At 43.1% G+C, this 24,941-nt stretch overlaps 1 protein-coding gene across 6 annotated transcripts in view; it reads right to left on the minus strand.

Moving 5' to 3' along the window:
• The window catches only part of GRIN2B (glutamate ionotropic receptor NMDA type subunit 2B), a 366,073-nt gene that overhangs the window by 53,809 nt on the left and 287,323 nt on the right, over window positions 1-24,941 (minus strand). For all 6 annotated transcript variants that reach the window (XM_053252651.1, XM_053252649.1, XM_053252650.1 and 3 more), the window contains one exon: window positions 24,130-24,359. In XM_053252651.1, coding sequence (XP_053108626.1) covers window positions 24,130-24,359 — 230 coding nt within the window. The remainder of the gene's footprint in view (window positions 1-24,129; window positions 24,360-24,941) is intronic.

A 24,941-nucleotide genomic window follows, 5' to 3' on the forward strand; every position in this document is an offset into this window, starting at 1 on the left:
TGACATACCCAACCACTGAGCCGGCCCTGTGTCAATCGGCCTGCTTTGTCATGTTGCAGCCTGTCTGCATGGATTCCCTCCCTGGAGCCTTCAATCATGGCTGAAGGAACAAAAACAATTATTGAGCAATTCTGAGACAAAATAAAACAGCAAGTTTAAACAATAATAAAACTTCGCATTTGAGTGAGTGTTCAAAGCACTTCATGTGCATTATCTTGTAATCCTTACAGGGACCCTATAAAGTAGGTAAGTATTATTATTGCCATATTGCAGCTGGAGAGGATACTGCCCAAGGCAGAGGGATCTTCACTATTTTTCAAGTAGAGGCCACTTTGCCAATAGAAACTTCAATATGAGAGCCATTTCCCACAGTGCTGACCACCACACGCAGCTGCGCTTTCCTCATTGTTGGGAGGGGCTTTTTAAGAGAGACGGAGCCCTCTCTTAAGAGCTCTATGGGGAAGATACTGGGAAGGACTACACTTCCCAGCAGTCAGTGTGTATGCCTTCCAGGATGATGCAGGGGCTAGAGGACCCCCACTAGAACTGAGCTAAGTGCAGCACTACACGGTGGGAGCAATCACCTCCATGTGGTGACAGGGAGAATATGCAGAGTATTCAGCTTCAGCTGAAACTTCACACACTCCCAATAAGCAATTAGTCAGAGAGCCACATTGAAGTTTATGGGAGCTGCCACTGGATCCCAGTCCTTATGATGAAGAACAATGGTCTAAGGCCACCTAGTGAGTTTATTATGGCAGAGGTGAAATTTGAATCTCAGGGTTCCTGACTCATAGCTCAGTCTCTTAACCACTACACTAAGCCACAAGGCCCTATCCACCCCCAGCACAGGATCCCTCCAGTAGCTGTTGCTAGTAGGGGTGTGCACAGAACTGTCGGCCCAGTTCAGTTCGAGGCCAAACCAACCCCGAACGGAACCGGGCCAGTTCGGTCTGGCCCCCATCGAAGCCCCCCCACAGCCTCGCAGAGGGCATTTGTGCATGTGCGGCAGCTGCTCGCTTGTACGGAGACCTGAAAGGGCCAAAATGGCTTTGCTTACCTGGCCGCAGCAGTGATGAGGAAGCCCCCCCCCGTGGCTATAGCAAGCCCCCCAAAAGGACTACAGGTACTTGTTTTATGTTTTTTAAAAAATAAAGTTCACGGATCTGCTGGACTGGACCTGGTGGTCCGGTTCCGGTCCAACGGAACCGGGGTGGTGGTTTGGTCTGATCACGAACCGCAGACCGCTGGACCGGTTCCGCACATCCCTAGCTGCTAGTGTCTATCTTATGTTTCTTTTTTAGATTGTGAGCCCTTTGGGAACAGGGAGCCATTTTATTTATGTCTATGTAAACTGCTTTGGGAATTTTTGTTGAAAAGCAACATATAAATATTCATCCTATATTCAGTCTCATAGTTCTTGCAAAATGGCTAAAATCAATGCAAGGATCTAATTGGCAGTTAATAGTTACTGACTGTAAACCGTATACAGGAAGATCATTCAGTGGTTTGGTTCAGCCCCTACATACAACCCAAATCTCTGCAATCTCTTCATTAAAACTGGACTGCTTAGTAATTCAGGGTTACACGGCCTCTTCTCTGATCATCTTGAATTTCTGATCAGAGCTGTATCTTGCAACCAAGGTACTAAATACACTGGCCTTGTTGCTAAGCTACATCATATCTTCAACAACAGAGTGGTGCTGTGTAAAAATTTAAGAGTTGTCAACTAGACCAGAACAGCAATTTGTCTAGACCTGTATCCCGTCTTGAACAGCAACCGGTACTCAACAAAAATCATAGAGTAGAAATATGATGAATAAATAGAACAAACTATAGAACAATTAATGCAGTCCCCGTAATTCAAATTCAGATTGTGTTAAGAGAGTTGAAGGATACCCTGATCATAAAGATGAATACTTTATTTGGGTGGTCTAAAAAAGGGCCAATATCTTGCAAAATTGAATTTTCCATATGATCCAAATATAACTACAGAACACACGTAGCAATGCATGTTGAATGAAGAAGCTTATCTTTTGCTGAGTTTCCCACACAACTTTTATGTAGTAACCCAAAGGCAAATTTTTCTATGGTTGCAGTTCAAGAAGTGTTGTGTAGGTAATCAATTCCAGCAAAACGTTTTTATATGTATGCATTCATGGGAATACTTCGAGAAGTCAATGCATAGATGTAAGATGTCTCCTCTTCACACCAGGAACAGAATATATAAGCATCTTACATAATTCTACTCATATCTGAAGCACACATCTTTCCCCATGGGGGAAGATGTGTGATTTCCCTCTTTGCATGTTACACTAGACTTGTGAAAAGAGGGATAAGCAATTCACTCACACAATTCCTACAGAAGGAAAACATACCCTAGCCAGAGGCCTGGGAGAGCTGCTGCAAGCCAGAATCAACAATACTGAGCTAGAAAGGCCAAAGGAGCTTAATATTTTTAGATAAGAAGAAAAAAATAAGAAGCCACTCAAGTTAAGCAGGGAAAGGAGACCAGAGCTGTGAATTTCCTTCCTCTACCTACAGTAAGCTTCAATAGAAATCTTATCTAACCTCACATTTAAAATAAAAAATACTCGAAGGCAAAACCAGTTATGAAGCTAGAAAGGAGCCAAAAGAAACATGTAGCTCTGTGGTATTCAGTATGGAGTGTCACTTATATAGCTTCCTCTATGCTAAGCAGAAGCTGTGGGAATGTGTTAGAGCCATGCCATCAGATTCCATTCCCTCCCCTCGCTTACATGGTGGAGCATGGCAGCAATCTAGTGTGCCCAGCCAGCAGGCATGAAGAGCTGCTACTTCTCCCCTCCTCCTCCTCTTGTGGTGAAATTGAAAGGGAGGACAGAGTGGAAGAAGAAGTGGAGGAGAGGAGAGTGGTGGGCTAGAGTGTCTACCCACCACTCTTCTCTCCTTCTCTTCCACTCCATCCCTCTCCTCCCTTTCAAATTCACCACAAAAGGAGGAGGGGAGAAGTAGCAGCTTCTGTTGTACACTGCCAGAAAAGGGAGAGGGGGTGGCATTTGACTCCCCATTTCAGGTTCCCAAAGATCTTGAGCTGCCTTTGGTGGCCATTGTTGGAAATGGGATATTGAATGGGATATTGATATAGCCTTTTGTCTGATTCAGCAGGCCCCTTCTTGTCAATTTTTGGAAAAGGAAAAGGAAAACAGTAACAGAAATTTAACAGCAAAGAATCATCATATGATACCACAGTAAGAGAAGAGGAAGAGGCAAAGTAGAGTAATGATAGCAACACCTTAAAAGTCTCGCCCTTTAAATCACGTGCTGAGTCTTCCTTCCTTTCCATCTTGCCCCAAGTACAGCAGAGACCACTGGCAAATGTTCAGTTACCTCTTCTTGCAGGAGTGAATCAAGCCAAAAAAGTCAGCACATCTATTCTTTGCATGTCTTTAGGCCTTATCTACTTAAGGTACTGGGGGGGGGGGGCACTTGTACTCCCATTAATCCTGAAGAGTCCCATTACAAGTTTTTACCACCATTAATCCCTGCAGTCTTGTAGAAGAGAGAGGATCCTGTGAGGAATGAGTCAAAGCCAAAGCACATCACAGTCACACCAGTGTTTTAAGCCGCTCCACTTTGAGCTGAGATTTAAAGGGGAGAAGAAGAAGAAACCCAGAAGAGGCAGAAATATATCACACATTGATGTATTTAAACATTCATAGCTTTAGAACTAATCAGCCTATTTTCTTCCAACAAAGCAGCTTCTATTGGAGAGCACAAGAAAATTAAAAATTTAAAAGGCCAAATCGGAAAACTCTACAATAAATCTTAGGCTGCAAATACTTGTGCTGTCACAGACCACACATGACTATGGTTAAACGACTTCAGTTCTGTTTTCCCTATATCATAGTGCAATAACAGCACTCCCCTCCCTTGCAAAAGTGTCAAAGATCAATGGCTGAAGTAAGAGTTCTGTGAAGAACTTCAAGCCAATCATGTTCCTATCCACCTGACAAGGGGAGGTCCGCAGCCAAAGAAACTTCCTGTGTTGTATTATAACAAACATCCTGCTGAGAACTGGAGTCTGTTGCCGGGCACCTCAGTTCTAACCCAATTTCCTCAAAAGGCAAGTTTAATCATTAGTGGCCAGTGAGGGCAGCACAGGGGGTGGGGGAATGAGGCATACCTGCCTTATTTATTTTTAAATACATTAACAGGTGCTTACCAATGTTGGGGCAACACTTGCAATCTGCCTCAAGTAGCAGCACTCCACCTGGGATCCCATGCGGGGCGGCAGTGTGGCCCTAGCCTTTGCACATGTGAGGGGCCTCTGTGCATGTTCAGAGGCCAGAGCCATGCTGCTGCCCTGCAGGAATGCCGGGCAGGGCATCACTGCCCTACACGGGATCCTGGGCGGAGTGCCGCTGTTTGTATTGACTTAAGTCAATACAATCTATATCACACAAATCCACAACGGTGACACGGTGACCTCCATTTTGTTGTCAAACTTTGTCAAGTGGACAACAATCTTAAAGAAATTAAAAGGCTTCAATGCAACTTGATAACACTGGTGGTATTAATCCATATGTTCCATTGATGTGTAGAATCACCTCTATTGCTTCTATGGTGCGACAGGGAACTTGTTTTCCTAGTTCGGCCACACTGGATTCAAGCCGAAACAGGCGGCAGGTCCAGTCTGGTCCGGCTGTTGAGTCGGTTCAAGGGGTATACTTGGAAAGGGAAACCGACAAGGATTCCCCTTGACAAGTAAAGGGCTTTTCTATAGTAAGTGCGGTGGGGCAAGAAAATAGGTATTCTTTATCTTTAAAAGAAAAGCTGCAGTCAGTTCAAGGTTGTGGTGACAGCAGAAGCTCCTTCAACCCCCAACCTCTGTTGGCCTCCCAAATGAACGGCTGGTCAGGCTGCAGCCTGTTTTGGGCCTCCTCACACATGCAGACACCATTAGAGTGACCTACGCACATGTGCGGAGGCCATTTGTATCACCACACAATTTGCATGGTGATGCAGATGTCCTCTAAACACACATGGAGAAAAACTCTAATGGTGGTTGTGTGTGCGTAGCGGCCCAAAACGGGCTACAGCCTGACTGGTCTGTCATTTAAGAGGCTGGTGGGGGGAGGGTTGGAGGAGCCCCCACTGCTGCCAGCAGTAGATTCTCTTTTTTAAGGTAAATAATACCTTTTTCCACACACCCCTCCCATACTTACTATGGAAAAGCCCTTACCAGATTCCCTTTTACAAGTATAGCCCTCCAGCCCGTGGAGCTAGCTTACAAGACAGAGTTTCGAGCCGGATTTGGCTCGACTTCAGACTGGCTTCCATTTTCATGCGGCCAGTTCAGTTCGAGCATGAGTCTTTGAACCAAGCTGGCTCGAATTCAAGCCTGGCTCAATTCAAGTCAGCTCACACACCCTTAATTGCTTCAAGAAGATATACTAGTGGTATATATAATGGGCCAGTCACGTCTCTCTCAGCCTAACCTACTTCACAGGGTTGTTGTGAAAGAGAAACTCAAGTATGTAGTACACACCGCTCTGGGCTCCTTGGAGGAAGAGTGGGATATAAATGTAGTAGTAGTAATAATAATAATAATAATAATAATAATAATAATAATAATAATAATAATAATAGGGGATAGCAGAATAGAAGGGGAAAAAATAGAAAAAATCACAAAATACAAAGATCTACAAATTGAAATTGAAAGGCTGTGGCAGAAGAAGACCCAAATAATCCCAGTGGTAATTGGCGCCCTGGGTGCAGTTCCAAAAGACCTTGAAGAGCACCTCAACACCATAGGGGCCACAGAAATCACCATCAGCCAATTACAAAAAGCAGCTTTACTGGGAACAGCCTATATTCTGCGATGATATCTATAACAATTGACAATAAAATTCTGGCATCCCAGGTCCTTGGGAAGGACTCGATGTCTGGATAAAACAAACCAGTCACTAACACCTGTCTGACTGTGTAAACAAGAAATAATAATGCAACCAGCTTGCTATACTATACAAGAAAGATATACTAAAGCAACAAGTCTTAGAAGAAATTCCATAAACTTGTTGATAACACTGGTGATATTGATCCATATGCTCCAGACTCCACTCTTTGAAAAATAATAGAACTCAATTATATTCTAGTTAATAATCATATGCATGTAAGTGCATTATATCTCATAAAATTCACAATATGCCTTGCTTCAAGTGACATATTATAGAAATGTGAAGCAAAAAATCTGTAAAGAAGTCACAATACATAGAACCAGCTATAATTAAGATATATTGAAACAGCCTACTTGCTGTAATGTTAATAAGACAGAAAATTATTCGAACATCTTCTACAAACCCTTAATCAGTACTTGAAATGAAAAAAACTCAAAAACACAATACAAAAGACAGCTTATATCAAGCAACATATTGTAAAATGAGAAGAAATTCAGAAAAAAACTTGTATAAAATTCATAATACATCAAATCACCACTATTTCTTCAATAAAATATGCTAAAGCACCAGTTTGATATACCATTCCAGCAAGGTAGAAAACTACTCAAGCCACATCTTGCACAGACACAATTTATATACCAGCTGGAAGACAATAACTCTGTAACTGAAGATTTAAAGGTATACTACCCAAAGATAGAATCCGATTCTGAAAAGACTTACAACAATATTTGTATTTAATAGACATAGGCCAGAAACCTGGATAATTTTTTACAGCAAGGATAAGAAATCCAATTGAGTTCATACAGGACTAAGGTGTTCAAATTGGAAACCTAGAATGTTTCACATTGGAATAACTTAATTCCTGGATCCATTCCTTTCTTGCCAGATGCAAAAACATTTTCACTAGCAAAGAACTTTAAATCATCCACACCATGATTATGTTCCAGAAAACGTCCCATGAAAGGGACCTCTAAATTACCAGTTCTAATTTTCCTTTTCTGTTCAATTATACGAATTTTTAACAGTCTACTAGTTTGATCCATGTAAAGAAGTGAACAGGGGCAAATAATATATATGACATGAAACGTAAGACAATTTGTAAAGGATTTTAATGTTATTGAATAACCATTGTTGGGATTGACAAATGGCTTAATCTGCAAAGACTGAATATCACTTGTTCTACTTAAAACAACCATTAGAAAAGTAGAACAGGTTTTAATTTAATCCACTCACACAAACATATTCACGAAATGGTGGCTAAACCATAGTAAGGGAACATTCATTTCTTTTACTGACAGACTAAACACTCTTTTGGCATCAATTTGGGAGCAATTGCCACCCCTAAAATGATGTGTGAATCTAACAGCATTTAAACTCATTATAGTGTGATTAATATCTGAGTCTACCAACTGATCCTTTAAGTTGAACATCCTTCAGTAACCCATACTTGGTGGTGTATCCCAGTCTGGAGGATGTTGTACAATATGCCAATGTCTCTTTATAATACTTTTAATGGAACTTGCTAAGGGACTGAATTCCATAGACCAAAACAATTCAGATCAAATAATAGGTAGTCTATCTGCAAATAATGTATGTCTAGCTATTCCATCTGCACATTTTGAAGCATGTACAATAATATGTGGGGGAAAACCCCTATTTCTTAATCCCTGAGAATATACGTCCCTTTGTTGGTGAAAGATATGACTATTCATGTAGTTAATCTTAAAAATTGTCAAAAGGGATATTATCTTTGATGTGTCTATAGTGGAAACTTTTATAATGAACGATAGAAAGCCTAGCTGTAGGTTTATGATATACCTTAACCAAAATGTTATTAGCCTCCTTGTATACTGTGACATCTAAGAATGAAAAAGAATGGTCATTATTCAATTTCTCCCTTGAATCAGAATCTGGAACCATCAATTACCCATTGTGATGTTTTTGAGTTCTTAATGGATAAAATCTCTTGTATTTGGGTCGACTTGGATTCAGAACACAAAATTGTTGCAGTGTCTGTTGCGGAGGTGACCAGCAACTCCTCTTATGTGGTTTGGCTGGATCAGTTTCAGTTTGTAACTCCTGAGGATATGGACAAGCTGCTTGGAATGGTGCAGCCTACCACCTGCTCTCTTGACAAGGGGGTTGTTGTAGAAGGCCTGGTAGGTATTATAAGTGCTCCTCTTGGGGAGGACAGGATGTCTTCCTGTCTTAAGGAAGCAATCATTAGACCACTTCAGAAGAAGCCTGCATTGGATCCCTCAGCGTTAAGAAACTATAGGTCTATCTCCAAACTCCCATGGCTGGGCAAGGTAATTGAAAGGGTGGTGGCCTCCCAGCTCCAGGCAGTTTAGGAGGAAACTGATTATCTAGACCCATTTCAAACTGGCTTTTGGGCAGGCTCTGGGGTGGAGATTGCCTTGGTTGGCCTGATGGATGATCTCCAATTAGGAATTAACAGAAGGAGTGTGATTCTGTTGGTATGGTACTTTTGGATCTCTCGGCAGCTTTCAATGCTATTGATCAGAGTGTGCACAAAACCACCTAGCCCAGTTTGGTTTGAGTTTGAACCAAACCTGGCCCACATTGGGCCAGTTTGGTTTTGGCCCCCTTCAGAACCTCCCCCTCCCCCGCCACTTGTTTGGTTCAGTTTGGGTGGGGTTCGAACATTTATGGGGGGAAAATTAAAAAGAAATTAACTTACCCCCTCCGGGGGGCTTTTCCAAGGGAGGGGCCACAGAGGTTCCTCCTTCCCCTGCTGGCCTTCCTTTTTGTAAAAATTGCAAGTTCAGGCAACTTTGGCCCTTTCTGGGCCTATTCCCCAGTGTGGGGGCCATTTTGGAGGCTGCCACACCTGTGCAGTGGGACCCTGCATGGGCTGCATCATGACCCAGCCATGAAGGGTCCCATTGCACAGGTGCGGCAGCCCCCAACATGGCTGCAATGCCAGGGAATAGGCCCGGAAAGGGCCGAAAACGCCCAAACCAGACAATTTTTACAAAAAGGAAGGCTGGTGGGGGGAGTGGGAACCTCCATGGACACATACACCCCACCACCTTTGAGAAGCCCCCGAGAGGGGGGTAAGTTAAAATAAAAAAGGGGGGAATTCAAAAAAGTTCAAAAAGGCATGCACAGTAATGAGAAGGTGATGTGAGTTGCAGACTGTCTGTGATTGGTGATAAATGACGTTTCTTGAGATAAATGACCGTTTCTTGAGATAAATGACCTCAGAATAGTGGTGCATATGCTGGTAACTTCCAAACTTGACTACTGCAATGCGCTCTATGTGGGGCTGCCTTTGTATGTAGTCCAGAAACTGCAGTTGGTATGGAATGTGGCAGCCAGGTTGGTCTCTGGGTCATCTCGAAGAGACTATATTGCTTCTATACTAAAAGAACTACACTGGCTATCGATAGGTTTCCAGGCAAAATACAAGGTGCTGGTTATAACCAATAAAGCCCTAAACATTTTAGGCTCTGGGTATTTAAGATAACGTCTTATTCGTTATGAGCCCCACCGCTCAATGAGATCATCTGAAAAGGTTCATCTACAGTTGCCACCAGCTCATCTGGTGGCTATGCAGCTATGGGCCTTCTCTTTTGCTGCCCCGAGAATCTGGAATGCATTCCAGCTGAGATAGAGCCTCCTCATCTCTAACGAATTTTCAAAGGTCTCTAAAGACTTTTTTTTCACCCAAGCTTTTAAACTGGACTGTGGTTTTAAATTATTTTAAGGTTTTATTCCCAGAGAAGGAAGTTTGGGGCAGTATACAAATCTGAAAAATAAAATAAATAAAATAAAGTATATCTACTAAAATGTATATGTGGGTCAATTGAATTAATCCAATCAAAAAATGAAAGTATAGAACAATCAGATTGTACAATGATGAAGATGTCAACAATAAATCTACCATAATATAAGAAAAACGTTTTGTAAGTATTATTAACATCGTTCAAAATAACATTAGTTTCTTAATGGGCCATATACAAATTTGCAATACTGGGAGAAACCAGGCTACCCATGGCAACCCACTGAATTTGTAAATAATATTTATCTTCAAAGCAATTCCCCACCACCCACCCCAAATAATGTCTAACAAATCCAACCAGAAATGTGTAGGGGGGTCCAAATTAGGTCTAGAATCAAAATAAGATGTGTTGACCATTCTAACATCTTCATGTAGAATTAATGTGTACAAAGACTGAATATGCAAAGTAACAAAAGAAAATGTTGAATGAATGAATAGATAAGATAAGATTAGTGTTCTATAATATTGATAAAATGCTTTGTATCTTTAATGTAATATGTACATACCATAGTTTGTAAAAATGAATCCAAAAACTGAGCCAATGGCTCCAATACTGAACCAGTACCTGATACTATAGGTCTATCTGGAGGGGGGAAACTGGGTTTGTGAATTTTTGGCATATTCATTACACATAAATTGGCCAATGGTCTCAGAAACATAACCTAAAGTCACAGCCTCGTATCACAATTTTTATGATAAATTGAATATCTTTTTTTGGATCAAATCTGATATGTTTATAACTGCCATCATTAAGTTGCCGATATAATCAGATAAATAATTTACCTTATCCAGCAAAACAATAGCTGCCCCTTTATCAGCAGGTTTTATAATAATATTATAAGAGACAGGGCCTTTTTGGTTGTGGCGCCTTGCCTTTGGAACATCGTCCCTGAATAGCTTCACCATGCTCCCTCCCCTCAGTATTTTTAAATAACAAATGAAAACACATCCTTTTAAAGAGGCTTTTTAATGTTCCATCTCTGTTTATATCTGGTAGGTTCTTTAGTTTTTATAGTTCTCAGTTTTTAGCTTGTAAAATATCTTTTAATTTGGAACTTTTAAAAAATGTAATATTAAATGTGGGTTTAGCCTGGTTTAACTTGTTTCACTTAAACTTGGTTAAATTTACTGGTCTTATTTTACATTTACATTGTATCTTTTTATTAATGTTGTGAGCCGCCCCGAGCAGTAGTGTAAAGGAGTGTTGGGGTATAAATATCTTAAATGAATAAATAATATTAGGACTGTTTTCTAAAGATGATAAAGCTGGTTTTTCTTAAACTGTAAGACTGTGATCCCTCTTACAGGTCTTCCCCCACCCCCCACAATTTGTCTATATCTCTTAGGACCACTTTCTCAAAAATACTAATTTGTGGATTAGATGAATATGGTACAAATGTAGATTTCAATCTGAAACTATCATATGGTAAAGCTGTCAAATTCTCAAAATGCTCTTTATTTATTATTATTTTTATTTAGCAAGCACATTTTTATACCGCCCCAACCCAAGGTCTCAGGGTGGTTCACAACAAACAAACAAAAAATATCAATTAAATACTAAAAACAGTTTAAAATAATCAATAAATAATCCAAAATTTAAAAAGTTACAAAGTTAAAAAGCTAAAAGGCCTGGGTAAAAAGACAAGTCTTTAGACACTTTTTAAAAGCTGCTAGAGATGGGGAGACTTTTATACCCACAGGAAGCAAGTTTCAAAGTCTCGGGGCAACAACAAAGAAGGCCCCTGTTCCTTCTAAGGAAGTGTGACCCCATCTAGAACAGGTAGATCAATATCACTTCCCGAGTGACGACCCTGCACCATAAGTACCTCTGTCTTGTCTGGATTCAGTCTCAGTTTGTTATCCCTCATCCAGCCCATTACTGCTTCCAAGCAGGCATTTAGGGAGGATATGCCTTCTCCTGATGATGCTGACAGGGAGAAATAGATTTGGGTGTCATCAGCATACTGATAACACCCAGCACCAAATCCCCTCATGATCTCTCCCAACGGTTTCATGTAGATATTAAAAAGCATTGGAGACAGTATGGAGCCCAGAGGGACCCCATATAAAAGCTCAGATTTTGAAGAGCAACAGTTTCCAAGTGACACCACCTGGAATCTGCCAGAAAGGTGGGAGCGGAAACACTGCAAAGCAGTGCCTCCCACCCCCAACTCCCCCAGACATTCCAGAAGGATACTATGGTCAATAGTATCGAAAGTTGCCGAGAGATCCAAAAGGACCAACAGAGTCACACTTCCTCTGTCAAGTCCCAATTGGATATCATCCAATAGGCTGACCAAGGCAGTCTCCATCCCATAGCCCATCCAAAAACCAGTTTGAAATGGGTCTAGATCAGTGATTCTCAAACTTGGGTCCTCAGGTGTTATTGTACTTCAACTCCCATGATCCCCAACCAAAGGCCACTGAGGCTGGGGATTATGGGAGTTGAAGTCCAATAACACCTGAGGACCCAAGTTTGAGAATCCCTGGTCTAGATAGTCAGTTTCCTCCAAGACTGCCTGGAGCTGGGAGGCCACCACCCTCTCAATCACCTTACCCAGCCATGGGAGGTTGGAGACAGGCCTGTAGCTACAAAACTCCAAGGGGTCCAAGGCAGGCTTCTTAAGAATAGGTTAAGAATAGGAATAATTGCCTCGTTTAAACAAGGTGGCATCCTGCCCTCCCTCCAAGAGGTATTTATAATTGCCACCAGGCTCTCCACAACAACCCCCTTGCCAGATAGTATAAGCCACGTTGGGCAAGGATCAAGTAGACAGGTGGTAGGACACACCATTCCGAGCAGCTTGTCCACATCCTCAAGAGTCACAAACTGAAAATGATCCAGTCTAACCAAACAAGAGGAGTTGCTGGACACCTCTGCATCTTTAAGTCTGATCAATGTAATAAGTTTAAAAACATCAATTCTAGTATGAAATACTTTATACTGTGGAATAGGTATGTAAGAAAGATCCTTGCTCAGAATGGATTTTTCTGCATTAGTAAGAGTGGGATGACAAATTTACTATTAGTTACATTTTCTCCTGTCCATAAGGGATCTCCCTATTCTCTGATGTGATAGTCTCAAAAAAGAATGACATATTTAAAAATGGGGATTTCAGAAAAGAGTATATTTCCAGACTTCCTCAGGTATCTCTTCAGATAACGAAAATGAAGATCAGACAGACTCTGCAGGTACTTCAGATGTAGATGAGAGATCAAAGGATCATTCTTAGTTTAACCAAGGATATAATCTTTCATTTTTATAATCCAATTAATCACATTTAAAATTCTTAATTTTACCACATTTCAAATTTTAAAAAGTGTCAGTTTTTCTATGTGAAGTTTCAATTTTTGAGACATCAATTCAAATGAAGGATATTTCTCCAACTCTTTAATATTATCATCAATAGATGAAATCTCTGTCTTATAATGTTCTATAATAAGTAACATAAAGTCTATAAAATAGAAGCCCATTGGTTTTTAAATTCTATATCTAAAGAAAACAGACCTGGATTTTGTTTATTCTGAGACAGCTAGGGATCATAGGAGCTTTGCAATATTCAGATAAAGTAGAGACATGTAAATCTAAATATGCATGTCTTTTCTTCAAAAACTCCGTCTCATACTGAATCCTTCTATGCTCCCAGATTCAGAACTGAACAAGGATCTAGTACCTAAAATTCTATCTTTATCCAAATCATTGTAAGCAAACATATCCTTCCACTTCGCCATGACAAAAAAAATCAGAGATTAATGTATTTGATGATGATATAGAGATCCCAGTATGCATTGTTCGTGCCTTAAAATTAATATAGTCAAGCGTGGTTTGTGAGATTATGGCTCATATCTAGGAACCAAGCTGAATAATAAATTTATGTTCCATTGATGTTAATTTTTTTGGGGGGGGGAGGGGTTAAAACCAATAACATGGACCTATCAACTTGACTATAAAAAGTAGATGTGTGAGAAAAAGAAAGAGAACCAGATAAATAAATTACAATATTATTTATAGGGAAAGTATTGTTATTACTGTTGCTATTGATTTATATAATTATATTAATATTAATTGACTTACAAATACAGATGGGAGCTTTACAAAGAATGAAATGATAGATGCCTGTCCCAGAGGGGCTTACAATCTAGAAATTGATACCAAGGTGAAAACAGAGGAAGGGGGGAAAGTTGGGTCATTTTCAACAAATGACTATCTCATTTGACAGTACATGTCAAATTTACCATCTCTACCTTGTTTGCCATCTCTGATGAGCCCACTTTTGTATTTCCTATAAACATGTATTTTGTACTGTCTTTCCTTTTGTATTCAGTCTTGGCAAACCTATCTTCACTTAAATTACCTTAAAAGCAAAACATAGAACTACACAGCCACTATCAAGAAATATTAATGAACTTGTAACCGAATTTCCAGACAAACCAGAGAGCCATGCTTTAGGGCCAGTCCACATGTTAAGCTCTTACTGAGGAAATGTATTGATCCAATCCCCTGGTGGTGCTGCCAACAACTCTGCTTTCATGAGTGATAAAGAAAGCTGAATGTAGCCTCCTATCTTGGGTTGGTTGGTCCCTGTAGGAGGGAAGCAAATTCCAGTACTGATTCCTGCTGCTGCCCATCCTGGTTGAAACAAGAGATTGTTCCCCACCGTTCAGTCTTTTGATGTCTGTGTGATAGCACAGATTTCACCTTGGCTGAGAAAAGTGATTAGTCAGCATAATTTGGCAGCAACTGAAGCCCTCCTGAGCCTTTCCATTAGCAACTGGCTGTCTGCTCTTCCCATGCCCAGGCGCGTAACGATGATCGGGCAAGGAGAGACAGTTGTCTGGGGGGCCCACAGCTTAGGGGGCACCCGAGAGACATGTCTCGTGCCTCCCCCACCCAGCGCTGGCCCCAGCTTCCTTGATTAAGTGTATTTAAAAAAAAATGTTTTTAAAAAATTCCACCTTTGTTCCGGAGCGCCGTATTTCCTGCCTGCTGCTGCCTCCGCCCACCCTCCACCCTTTTGCCTAGTTCTGTGGCCGACGGGGCTCCTCCTCTTTCCCCACCCATTGGCTGCTGCTGGTGCAGAGAAACGCGCATGCTCAGCTGCTGCTGCTGCCTAGCGCGTGCTGCCGAGGAAGGAAGAGGAGGTCGCCGCCGCCTCCATTATTCCTAGTGCTGCCTAGTGCCCACCAACGAATCAATCTAGCTAGCAGCAAGCAAGCTAGAAAGCTAGGATCTACCATTAAAAAAAATGGAGCGGCAAGAGGCTCAGGAATCAGGTAAGGGGTTAGTTATGCACATTCGGGACGGGGATGGGGTGGGGTCAAGAGACCCCGTTGCTCTCCTTTGCAGCAGTAGTTGTTGGGCATCTCTCCAGGTTCACCAGAAGTGCTTTACACTAGCAATAAAAATAGTAATGCATTGCCACTTGCACACAGTAGTAAGGGAAGCGCTGCGCGATGTACCGGTAGATGCCGCTCAGGGGCAGGCGCTGCTCGGGGCTGTCTTGCAGGGCCATGGCGATCAGGGCCACATACGAGTAAGGTGGCTTCGGCAGGGCTTCGGGGGCGTCGTCGCCACCGGCGCCCTCCTTTCCCAGCGCCGCCAGCTCCTCCGCTGGGGCAGCTCCAGCGCTCGCGGTTTTCTCCATGCAGACGCTTTGCCCTGCAAGGAACGGGCAGTGGTGGATCGAGCCCTTTCACAGAGGGGAGGCTGCGCTGCCCCCACCTCCAGCACCTCAGGTAGTTCTCCTCTTCGGCTGCCCCCCGTCCCAGAACAGGCAGCCCTGCGCGCAAAAGCCGGTGCGTTTTGCTCACCTCTCCAAAACGCCGCGCGCTCTTTCTTAAGTCACTTCAAAGCCAGCACCCACTTTGGGGGGGGGGGGAGGATGCGCAAGATTTCCCTTTTCTTTCTCCCTCCCAAGAGGGAGTCGGGCAAACGAAGCAATGTTAGCACTCTGGGGTTGTTTAAAAAACGGAGAGCTCCCAAATGTTCCAACAGAATTGGTCGCAATATTCTGGGCCTCGGGACTTTGAAAAGCAAAGGATTCTTTCAAAGATCCCCAGCGCGACGTGATATTTGAAGGATTCTTGTAGGGAAATCGCTTCTCCAGACCGCGGTCTCACTCCGGATCACCTCTCCAGCTGTCCCCCACCCCCTTTCTTGGCTCCTAGTCTGGGAAATCCAGAGAAACCTGGCCACCTCCGTGCGCTCCTGTTCGCCAAACTAGCAATGCCTCTTACACGCAGCTGCCAGCCTGCTTTTGTCTGCTCCCTTTATGCTCTCCCCACGCCCACCTCGCTGACCTCTCCGGGGGTCACCAATATTTAGGAATAATCTACCCAATAGGGTCCCAAGTCAAAACAATAGTCACACTTGCTAACTATTGCTAGCTCGGCTCCACTTGCTGACTCGACCAGGGCCCCAGCCTCTAAACCTGCCCATAGAACATGTACGGAGTGCACTTTCTGCCATTAATTGGAAGGAGCCTCCAAATCGCTATTAACAGCAGAAAGAAAAGATTTCAGCTTTCAGTCAAGTCTCCCAAATGCTGCTGGGAAACTGGTTCCTCTCCTTTCTAGAAATCAAAATATTAGAAAGAGGCTCTCCTCCCACTCACAAGGTCTGTTGTTATGCACACCTTGTAACTGTAGTTGGAATATGTGCAATGAGTAAAGTTCTTCTGTTGTATTAGTTGGTTCTGCTGTGCTGTTATTTACACCTTTTAACTAGTTGGGATAGTTAGCAGAGTCTACATTGGGCCAGGAGAAGGAGAGGAAGGTGGTGATGGGGGGGGGGCATTTTAAAATCTTGTCTCTGGGCCCAAGCCAACCTTGTTACGCCCCTGCCCATGCCCCCTGTACACAGAGAATTCTCAACAGAACAAAGTCTTGGGAGGGGGCTGTGAAGGAACGAGGCCTAGACCTCCTGGTTTGTTTGTTTTTAAAAAATAAGCCCACTTAAATGAATAGTAAACCTACATTGATTTTTGTGCTTACAAACCCCTTCTCCCTTGTAAAAGTGTTTTTTTATTATAATTGGTCTAGTCTGTATAGTGTAAAAGTTCAGTTGTGTTTTTCTTGTTTCACTTTTGGTTTTGGCAAATCTATCAGTTAGGCTTTGGAGGGAAAATGATTTTAAATTAGGTAGGGAACGTTTTGTTGAGTTCTGATTGGCTGAACTAAGTAACTGATGGGATGGAAGAAGTGTATATATTGGGGAAGCTTGAGAGGGATGGGGGCAGTGGAATTGGAGAAGTTCAGTCTGGAGCTGTCTGCTAAAAAGAGCTGGAGTCCAGTGGAGTCAGGCTGAGAGCGTCTGCAGAAGAAGAGCTGGCAAAAGGCTACTGGAGGGAGAAAGCTGGGAGAGAACTTAGGAAGCGGAGAACTGGTGGTTGTTGGAGACTGCTGGAGTTGCCCAGCCAGCAAGCCAGGACTTTGAGCTGAAATCACTGAAAGTGTGGGAGTAGCCACAGACCTGTGCTATCCCTTGAACAAAGAAGTCTGCCCAGCCAGCCAGAGAAAGTAAAGAGAAAGATTCTGAAGGAGAGCCTGTCTAGAATGGAGCAGTGTTAAAAACCCTACAGATTGCTAGTTACCCTGACTAGCTCTGTGAGTATTAATTTGTGATGTTCTATAAAGTAATGTCTTAATTGGAACTTTTGCTTTTAGTTAAAACTTTCTAGTTAATATAGTAGAGCTTGTTGATTGTCTCCACCACACTCCTACAGGCTTTTCTACTCTACTAAGGTTTGGTTTGGTTTTTTTGAATTCTTAGATGGGCTGTAGCAGTGGACTCAGCCTTACCAAAAGCCCACTTGGTGGCAGTGGTGATTGAAGGAGTCAGGAAGAATAGAGGGCTATTCTCCACACTTGATAGTCTAGTGGGATAGCTGGGTCCTCCACAAGGGCACACTGGGGAAGAACTTGCAATAAGATGCAGCCTGGAAGATGTGGCAGAGGATCGGCTGGTATGGAATTGCTCCATCCGACAACATGCTAAGAAGAATGCAAACAGAGACCACTGGCAAAGGTGGATAGGTTGCCACCACTGTTCCCTCTAAGGTGTGCCCATGCACACACCTTCCCTCAGGCCTGCACAGCAGCTTCTGGTGGGCACAAAGTCTCTGCTGTGACCACCACCACCCAGCACCACATTTCCCCCTCTCCCTGGCCAGGAAGTACTGCCCCATTTCCCCCTCTCCGTGGCCGGATCACCACTGCCGTGTGCCACCTCCTCCCTCTGGACAAAGAAGGTAGTTGTTGGGAACTGATACCAAGCTTATTCTGCCCACTCCCAGAAGCCTCCCTGGTTGCACCTTTGCTATGCTCAGGAGCTGCTCTGCAATGTGAGCTCCCAGTCTATGTGATACATGGGCACAAGTTGCTTAGTTGGCAGTGGACTGGTTGCCCCCAGATTTGGCTATAAGCACCACAAATCAAAAAGGAGATTAGATTCACACACCCCTCTTTCTATGAGGGGGCCACAGCTAAGCAGACTCCAGAACTAGCTACTGCAAGTGTCTGGCATTCAAGATCATTTTGGCCTTGGAATGAAATCTAAACTCCTCTCATCCTCTTGCAAGAGAGAGAACACTTGTTGCTAACGAAGCAATTAGGCCAGGAAGGAAAGGCAGATAAGATGCAACAGCAGACTCCATTAAAATAGAGATGAGTCAGTGACATAACTTTGAAGAGCTGCCCATCGAAACTTTTTATAGAATTATTGGGAGAGTCAGTCTCAGCCATTGTTACCTCCAAGGCGTGCGCACATGCATGCACTCACAAGTATTTCAATGTCCACTCAGTTAATTTTAGATCCCGCTCAGGTTGAATTAGGAAGGTCCCACTCTGAATGCATGTGTGCACACAGTGCCTTGATACTGCCGCCCCGGGGAGGAGACACCACTGGGCGAATGGGTTCAAAGAACTCGAGCTGCCACCAATCAGGGGCCATGCGTGTGGACCCTGGCACACATACAAGCATCTGACATCAGACGCTGGGGGTCCCAGCATTGGCAGCATGGCCAGAGTGACTCTCCCTGCCCTAAAGGCAGGGAGAACAGCTCCTGGTCTCACTGCCAATGCAGCGGGCCGACTGATGTCCCTCCAAAATGGGGCCGTGCAGCCCCATTGAGGAGAGAGATCAGCCCGCACTGCTTTGGCAGCACAGCCGGAATGGCTCTCCCTGCCTTTAAGGCAGGGAGAGTCACCCAGTGCTGCGCAATGCAGTGTGGGCTGATCTCCTTTCCAAAAGGGGCCGCGCGGATGTCAGATGCGGAAGCATGGCTAGCCTGGCCCCTGCGTCTGATGTCAGACATGGGGGGTGGGGCCAGGGGGTCGCAGTGGCAGACACACACAGGCTGCCGCCAGCCTCCCTATGCTTCTGTGCCGCCCAGAACAAATCTCATTCCGCACAGAGATGAAAAAAGTTAGAGAGACCACTGGTCCCAGCACAGGATACTCTTTTGATGCACCTGCATACTCTAGTTTTCTTTACAATCAGCCTTGAATACAGCAGGCAATTCACACATCTTCTCACCCAGGTAGGGAAATCAGACAGAATGCATTCTGAAAGAGCCTATATGGACTCCCCTATTCAGCAGAGCATGACAACAGCAAAGTGCCCCCAAGGCACATTTTGCAATATAAGTATCCCTAACCCCATGACTCAGTGTGCTTCCTCTTGTATTACACCTAGGACTCCCACTGTGGAACATCTCAGTGTTCCCTTGTGCCTCTCACTAGGGACCCCATCAGACTACAAGAACACCAGCAAGACCACCTTGGTGTTCCCATCTTCATTGCAGCCACCCGAGCTAAAATCACCACCTGCCTGGCCAATTCGCTGCCCTCACGCCGAGGCTCATCTTATTGTGCCTGGTCTGAGATCAATCTCCCTGCCAATCTATCCAGCTGGCCTCACGCTGGAACTTTCCTCATGAGCAACCCCAATAACTCCTTCAACTCTCCTGCTTTCCACTTCGCCTCCCCGGACAGACGCTAGTCTCCAGCTGTCCAAGTTGGATCTTCGTGAGGACAGGTGATATAACCTCTTGCCCGGATCCTTCAGGGCTGAATCTATCTCTTTCTCTTATTTTTGAAACCTTGACCCTCTATCTAAAAGTAACTCTCTCTAGCCCATGTGGAAATTTACACACAATCTGGAACTTTAAGCTAAATGTGCCTTATAATTGTCTGTTTTAAAAACATATTTGTATTGCTTGTTTTGTATTGTTTTTAAAACATATTTGTATTGCATATTGATATTGTATCGCAGAGAGGAGAGCTGGTCTTGAGGTAGGAAACTTGTCCCCTTAGCTAAGCAGGGTCCACCCTGGTTGTATATGAATGAGAGACTGTAAAATATTCCCTTTAGGGGATGGAGCCACTCTGGGAAAAGCAGAAGGTTCCAAGTTCCCTCCCTGGCATCTCCAAGATAGGGCTGAGAGTGATTCCTGCCTGCAACCTTGGAGAAGCCACTGCCAGTCTGTGTAGACAATACTGAGCGAGATGGACCTATGGTCTGACTCAGCATATGGCAGCTTCCTATGCTCTAACATTTGGACCACCTAGTAACGTAGTCTATTGCTCTTATTATTTTTCTGTCAATAAACCCCTTTTTGTTAATTAAAACCTCTCTCAAGCTGATTTTCTTGTGTTCATACATGCAGAAATTAAGGCTGATTGGAACTATATTCCCTTTTGAGCTAAATCCCCCACATTCTCCCAAACTGGGGGTGTCGACCAATCAGCCCCGAGGCAGTTCCACAACAGAACTGGAAAATGAGAGCCCACTAGTGGCAATGGGCACTTCTAGTCTAGGTACTTCATCTGGGATTGTCACACTTCGTTCACTCAGTTTTTACAGATGATCACCTGATGCTGTCATCCATCTGTTGTCCTCCTGTATTATTCTGGAGTTTAAATCATCACATTTATTAATAAGAATATCCAGCTTTTTAAAAAGCACAGGTAAAGCAAGGCAATAACCACGTGTGCAGACTGTTAGTACTACTGTTCTGTCTTTTTTGAAGTGTATGGATGTCCAGATTCAACAGAAACTGGAGGTGTAAAGGGCGAAAAGACAATCTACTGTGTCCCCAAAACATATTGTGATCCTGCCACATGGAAGAAATGTTGCAGTTCTTATTGTGATTGCAAGCGGGAAAGCAAGAACTGACCAGTACTACACGGAGCAGAACAGGAAGTGCCCAATGAGTAGGCATGGTCAAGTATGGAGAAGCAGGGGATAAGGTTTAGCAGTATGAAAGAACTGTTCATCATAATATTGAGCTATGGTTATTTTAATTTGGACTGTATTTTCAGCAGACTGTTAAGAGAGATGGGATCAGTTTATGGATGCTTCCAAACAGGGTGTATCCAGTATTGTCACATCTTGCTCACTCCCTTTTTACAGAGGTTAGCGCAACAATTGGGGGGGTTAAAAATGTTTGCAAGTTATTTACTTGTGTGTGCACACGTGCGTGAGAGTGTGGTGTGTGCAAACGGCCTTGATACTGCCACCCAGAATGGAACTCTTTCCTCTCACTGATAGTGAAAATTAGAGGGAACACTGATTGCCATATAGCCCAATGGGCACTTTGTGAGCACTGAGTGAGCCCAATTAGCACTTTGGAGCTCAGGGTGTAGGATTCCTCCCCAAATAAACACAAAATGTGGACAAGTTCAGTTCACCTGATAATACATTGACACAGCCATATCCTAATGTAGAACAACTACTCTTGAAAATACATCTGCTCACGAAGCAAAACTATTCTATATTTTTTGGAGAAACCATGGATTTCATATGGCTACCAGAATAAAAATCTACATCACTGTATTTATACCACTCTTCTGTTTGGCCACATGTTATTATATCCCAAGTTGCCCGGCTGTTCTACCATTTTCATATGCATGTGACTCTTAATATCAACAGGCTGTCAAAAGTCCCCAAATATTCATGTTCTGGAGAGATGTAAAAGCTCTGGGACTGAATGATTGTGTCATTCAGGCCCAGCTGTACTACATATGTCAGAAACCTCAGGGCAGTCTTGTAGGGAACAGCAGTCATACAAGGTACAGGTAGCTGAAGGATAATCTCAAAACAAACCTCTAGTAGCCTGAGTCCAGCAAGCAGATAACCAAAACAGAGCAAACAGGTACAGAATATGCCACTTTTCCATGCAATGGTTTAGTGCAAATAACACCCAACATGCCAAAGAAAAAACACATATGGGAAAGATAGCTTATTGACTTCAGACTCTGAATTTATCTGCAGTGAATCAGTGCCTTTGCAGTGAATCTGTGCCTGCAGTGATTCTGATGGATTCTGGTTTAGCTGCTGTTGACTGATGAATAAACATACATGTTTATTCATCAATCAACAGCATCTATACCAGGATTCATCAGAATCGATGGCATGCTAAGGTGAAACTGGGGACATAATGAATAATTTAAAAAAATAACATTGACCATGCAGCAAATACAGGTCATCCATCTTGGAGACATCTAATGGGGGACAGTGCAGGCTCTCTACCTGCCTGCAGTGTGCTCCTGTATCTTCATGGCTCTAGCCTTGCCATAGACAAGACAAGCCTGATTCCAGGCAGCTGCACAGTGCTACTTCCATTATTTCCAATGCAAGTTGAACTGCACAACTGTCCAGAAGTTTTTTAAGTCGTTCCACAGCTTCCCTGTCACACTACACCATTGGGGCTGCCTTTCACATTGCACAGCAGCCCTGGAAAGTCCCTAATGCCAACTTTCCACTGCACAGAATATTGGCCAACAGAAATAAAACAACAGTAATTTTAAAAATGCACTAACAATATATTAGTCGATGGATTGATTGACTGATTGAGTGCTATCAAGTCGGTGCCGACTCTTAGCAGGATAATCTGTACAGCACTATATTCATGAACAGCTATAACCCATGAGAATGAGGAGTCCATGGCTTGCTACCACCACAAACCAGTGACTTCTGATCCAATGCTCTCAAAGAACCAGCTTACCATAAAACACCTGCATGTACTGTTCAGCTTCATATTGTTTAGGATTCATATTTATTTGTTATTTCTCTTTGTAAACCGCCCTGAGCCATTTTTGGAAGGGCGGTATAGAAATCAAATTATAATTATAATTATTATTATATCCTGCTTTTCCCTCTACAAGAGGCCCCAAAGTGGCTAACAGAGCACAACTACCACCCAGCCAAAGTACAGATACAATTTTCTAACAAGAAAAAGCAACCTATCAACAGCAGATCAGTTCTATGTAGTAACTTATGATTATGTATATTATATAAAAATTACTAAGCAACAAGGAAGCTAGAGAATCCACAACAAGCCCCCAGCAGACAGCCAAGAGTCCTTCAGCTTTTGCCCTTTAGCTTGTGCTCCTGGCAACGGAAGCTGGAGGGACCTGCAAACAAGCAGCCAGCTCCAGTGGACACAGTCTCTGTTTCCATAAATTGGACCAGAGGCTGCCATCACAATGCCTTCCCTTCCCATGTGTGTTGAATCTCCATAATTAGATCTGAAAAGGGCAGGGTCTTTACAGGGGCAATTGTCCCAGGCTTGAAACATGGAGAGCCCGCCAAGTATGATTCAGTTGTTGAAATGATCATATTGATCCTTTTCATTCAAAGAAGTAAACATATAACATAAAAGTAAGAATTAACATGTAATCCCAGGATCAAGAGTTCTTCAGTATTGGGGTTATTACACTGACACAGGATGCAGTGGCCAACATGGTGTGTGGGAGGGCCCAAATGACTATTCTGTTCCCAGGCCTCTCAGAGTCTTTTAAAAAAAAAAAAAAGCCCTGGTAAAGGGCTACAGTTACCTAGCCAATGGTCCAATCAAGTCCACTTAATTGAACTTCCCAATGGAAGTCCAATTATTAAGACTTCTATTGGGGAATCTTAATAAGCAGCTCTTGTGGAAACTGTCGATTATGTCAATAGAATATGGGGTTGCCTGTCCTCCAGAATTGGCCTGGATTCTCCATGAATCAGTGTCAATCTCTAAGCGATTACTGATTTTACTGACTTGATATTATGAAAAATATTGGGAAAATGTTGGGAGGAAACATCCAATAGCTTCGGTAACCATGTAGGTTACTACTTCACAGGGACGCTCAACTTATACTTTTGGGAAACCTGAGTCTAGATCAACACAGAGAGCAGAGATGCTAGCTCACAGGTGAAACAATAGTTAACAGAGGGCATGATCTTCTTAATATGTTAAGCTCACATCATTTATGACCAACATCATCATTCAAAACCTCATTACTGCTAAAACTGACTCTGTATGTGCCAGCTAAAATTAAAGAGGAAACAAAAGACGTTCGTGACAAGAGAACAATGCTTTCAGGTTGCAGATGCATTACCTTTTTGTCGCTCAGCCCAGACACCTGGTCCACATATTCTTCTTGGATCATGAAGGCAGCCAAATTGGCAGTGTAACTGGCCAGGAAGATGACGGCAAAGAAGGCCCACACAGACACCATTATCTTGCTAGTAGTCCCCTTGGGATTCTGCACTGGTACAGAGTTGTTGAATACCAGGCCCCATAGTAACCAAATAGCTTTGCCAATGGTGAAAGAAGGACCACCAGGCTCTGAAATGATCAAAGTACAAGCACAAATAGTGAGGTGTGGCATAGTCAATATTTCAAAGGGTTTTTCTAAACGAATAAACCAAATTCCACTCTCTTCTTTCGTGTCTGATGTCACACACTGTCTCAGCCTTTAAAATCTTTCAGTCTTTTAAAAAAATAGTTGCAATGATCAAATTATGGAAGAAGAGGTAAGGAGGCCTTCATAGAATCCACAAGCCCTATCTCGCAAGTTCCCCAAGTTTTAGACCAATCTTAACCCCTTTGTAGCCTCCTAAAAAGAGTACCTAAGGGACTATCTCATAAGCTAAGGGGGCCAGGAACTCTCTGGCTCCCTGTATTCAAGCAGTGAATAATCCACTTCACAGGGCTGCTGTGAGGCTAAAAGGCCACTAAGAATGCCTTCCAGGCGGGTGAAATGTAATATATAAATATAAATACATACATCCGTGTTTTCTTTAGTGAAATGTTAACATAATTCTACAAAATGAGGGCTACTGAAGTAATGAACCCTACGAGCCACTCCTATGGGGCTGCCTTATGGAAAAGAGGACAGGTCTCCTGCACCTTTAAGAGATGCATATA

The sequence above is a fragment of the Hemicordylus capensis genome, chromosome 5, assembly GCF_027244095.1.
Source record: "Hemicordylus capensis ecotype Gifberg chromosome 5, rHemCap1.1.pri, whole genome shotgun sequence".
In the NCBI taxonomy this organism is placed as follows: domain Eukaryota; kingdom Metazoa; phylum Chordata; class Lepidosauria; order Squamata; family Cordylidae; genus Hemicordylus; species Hemicordylus capensis.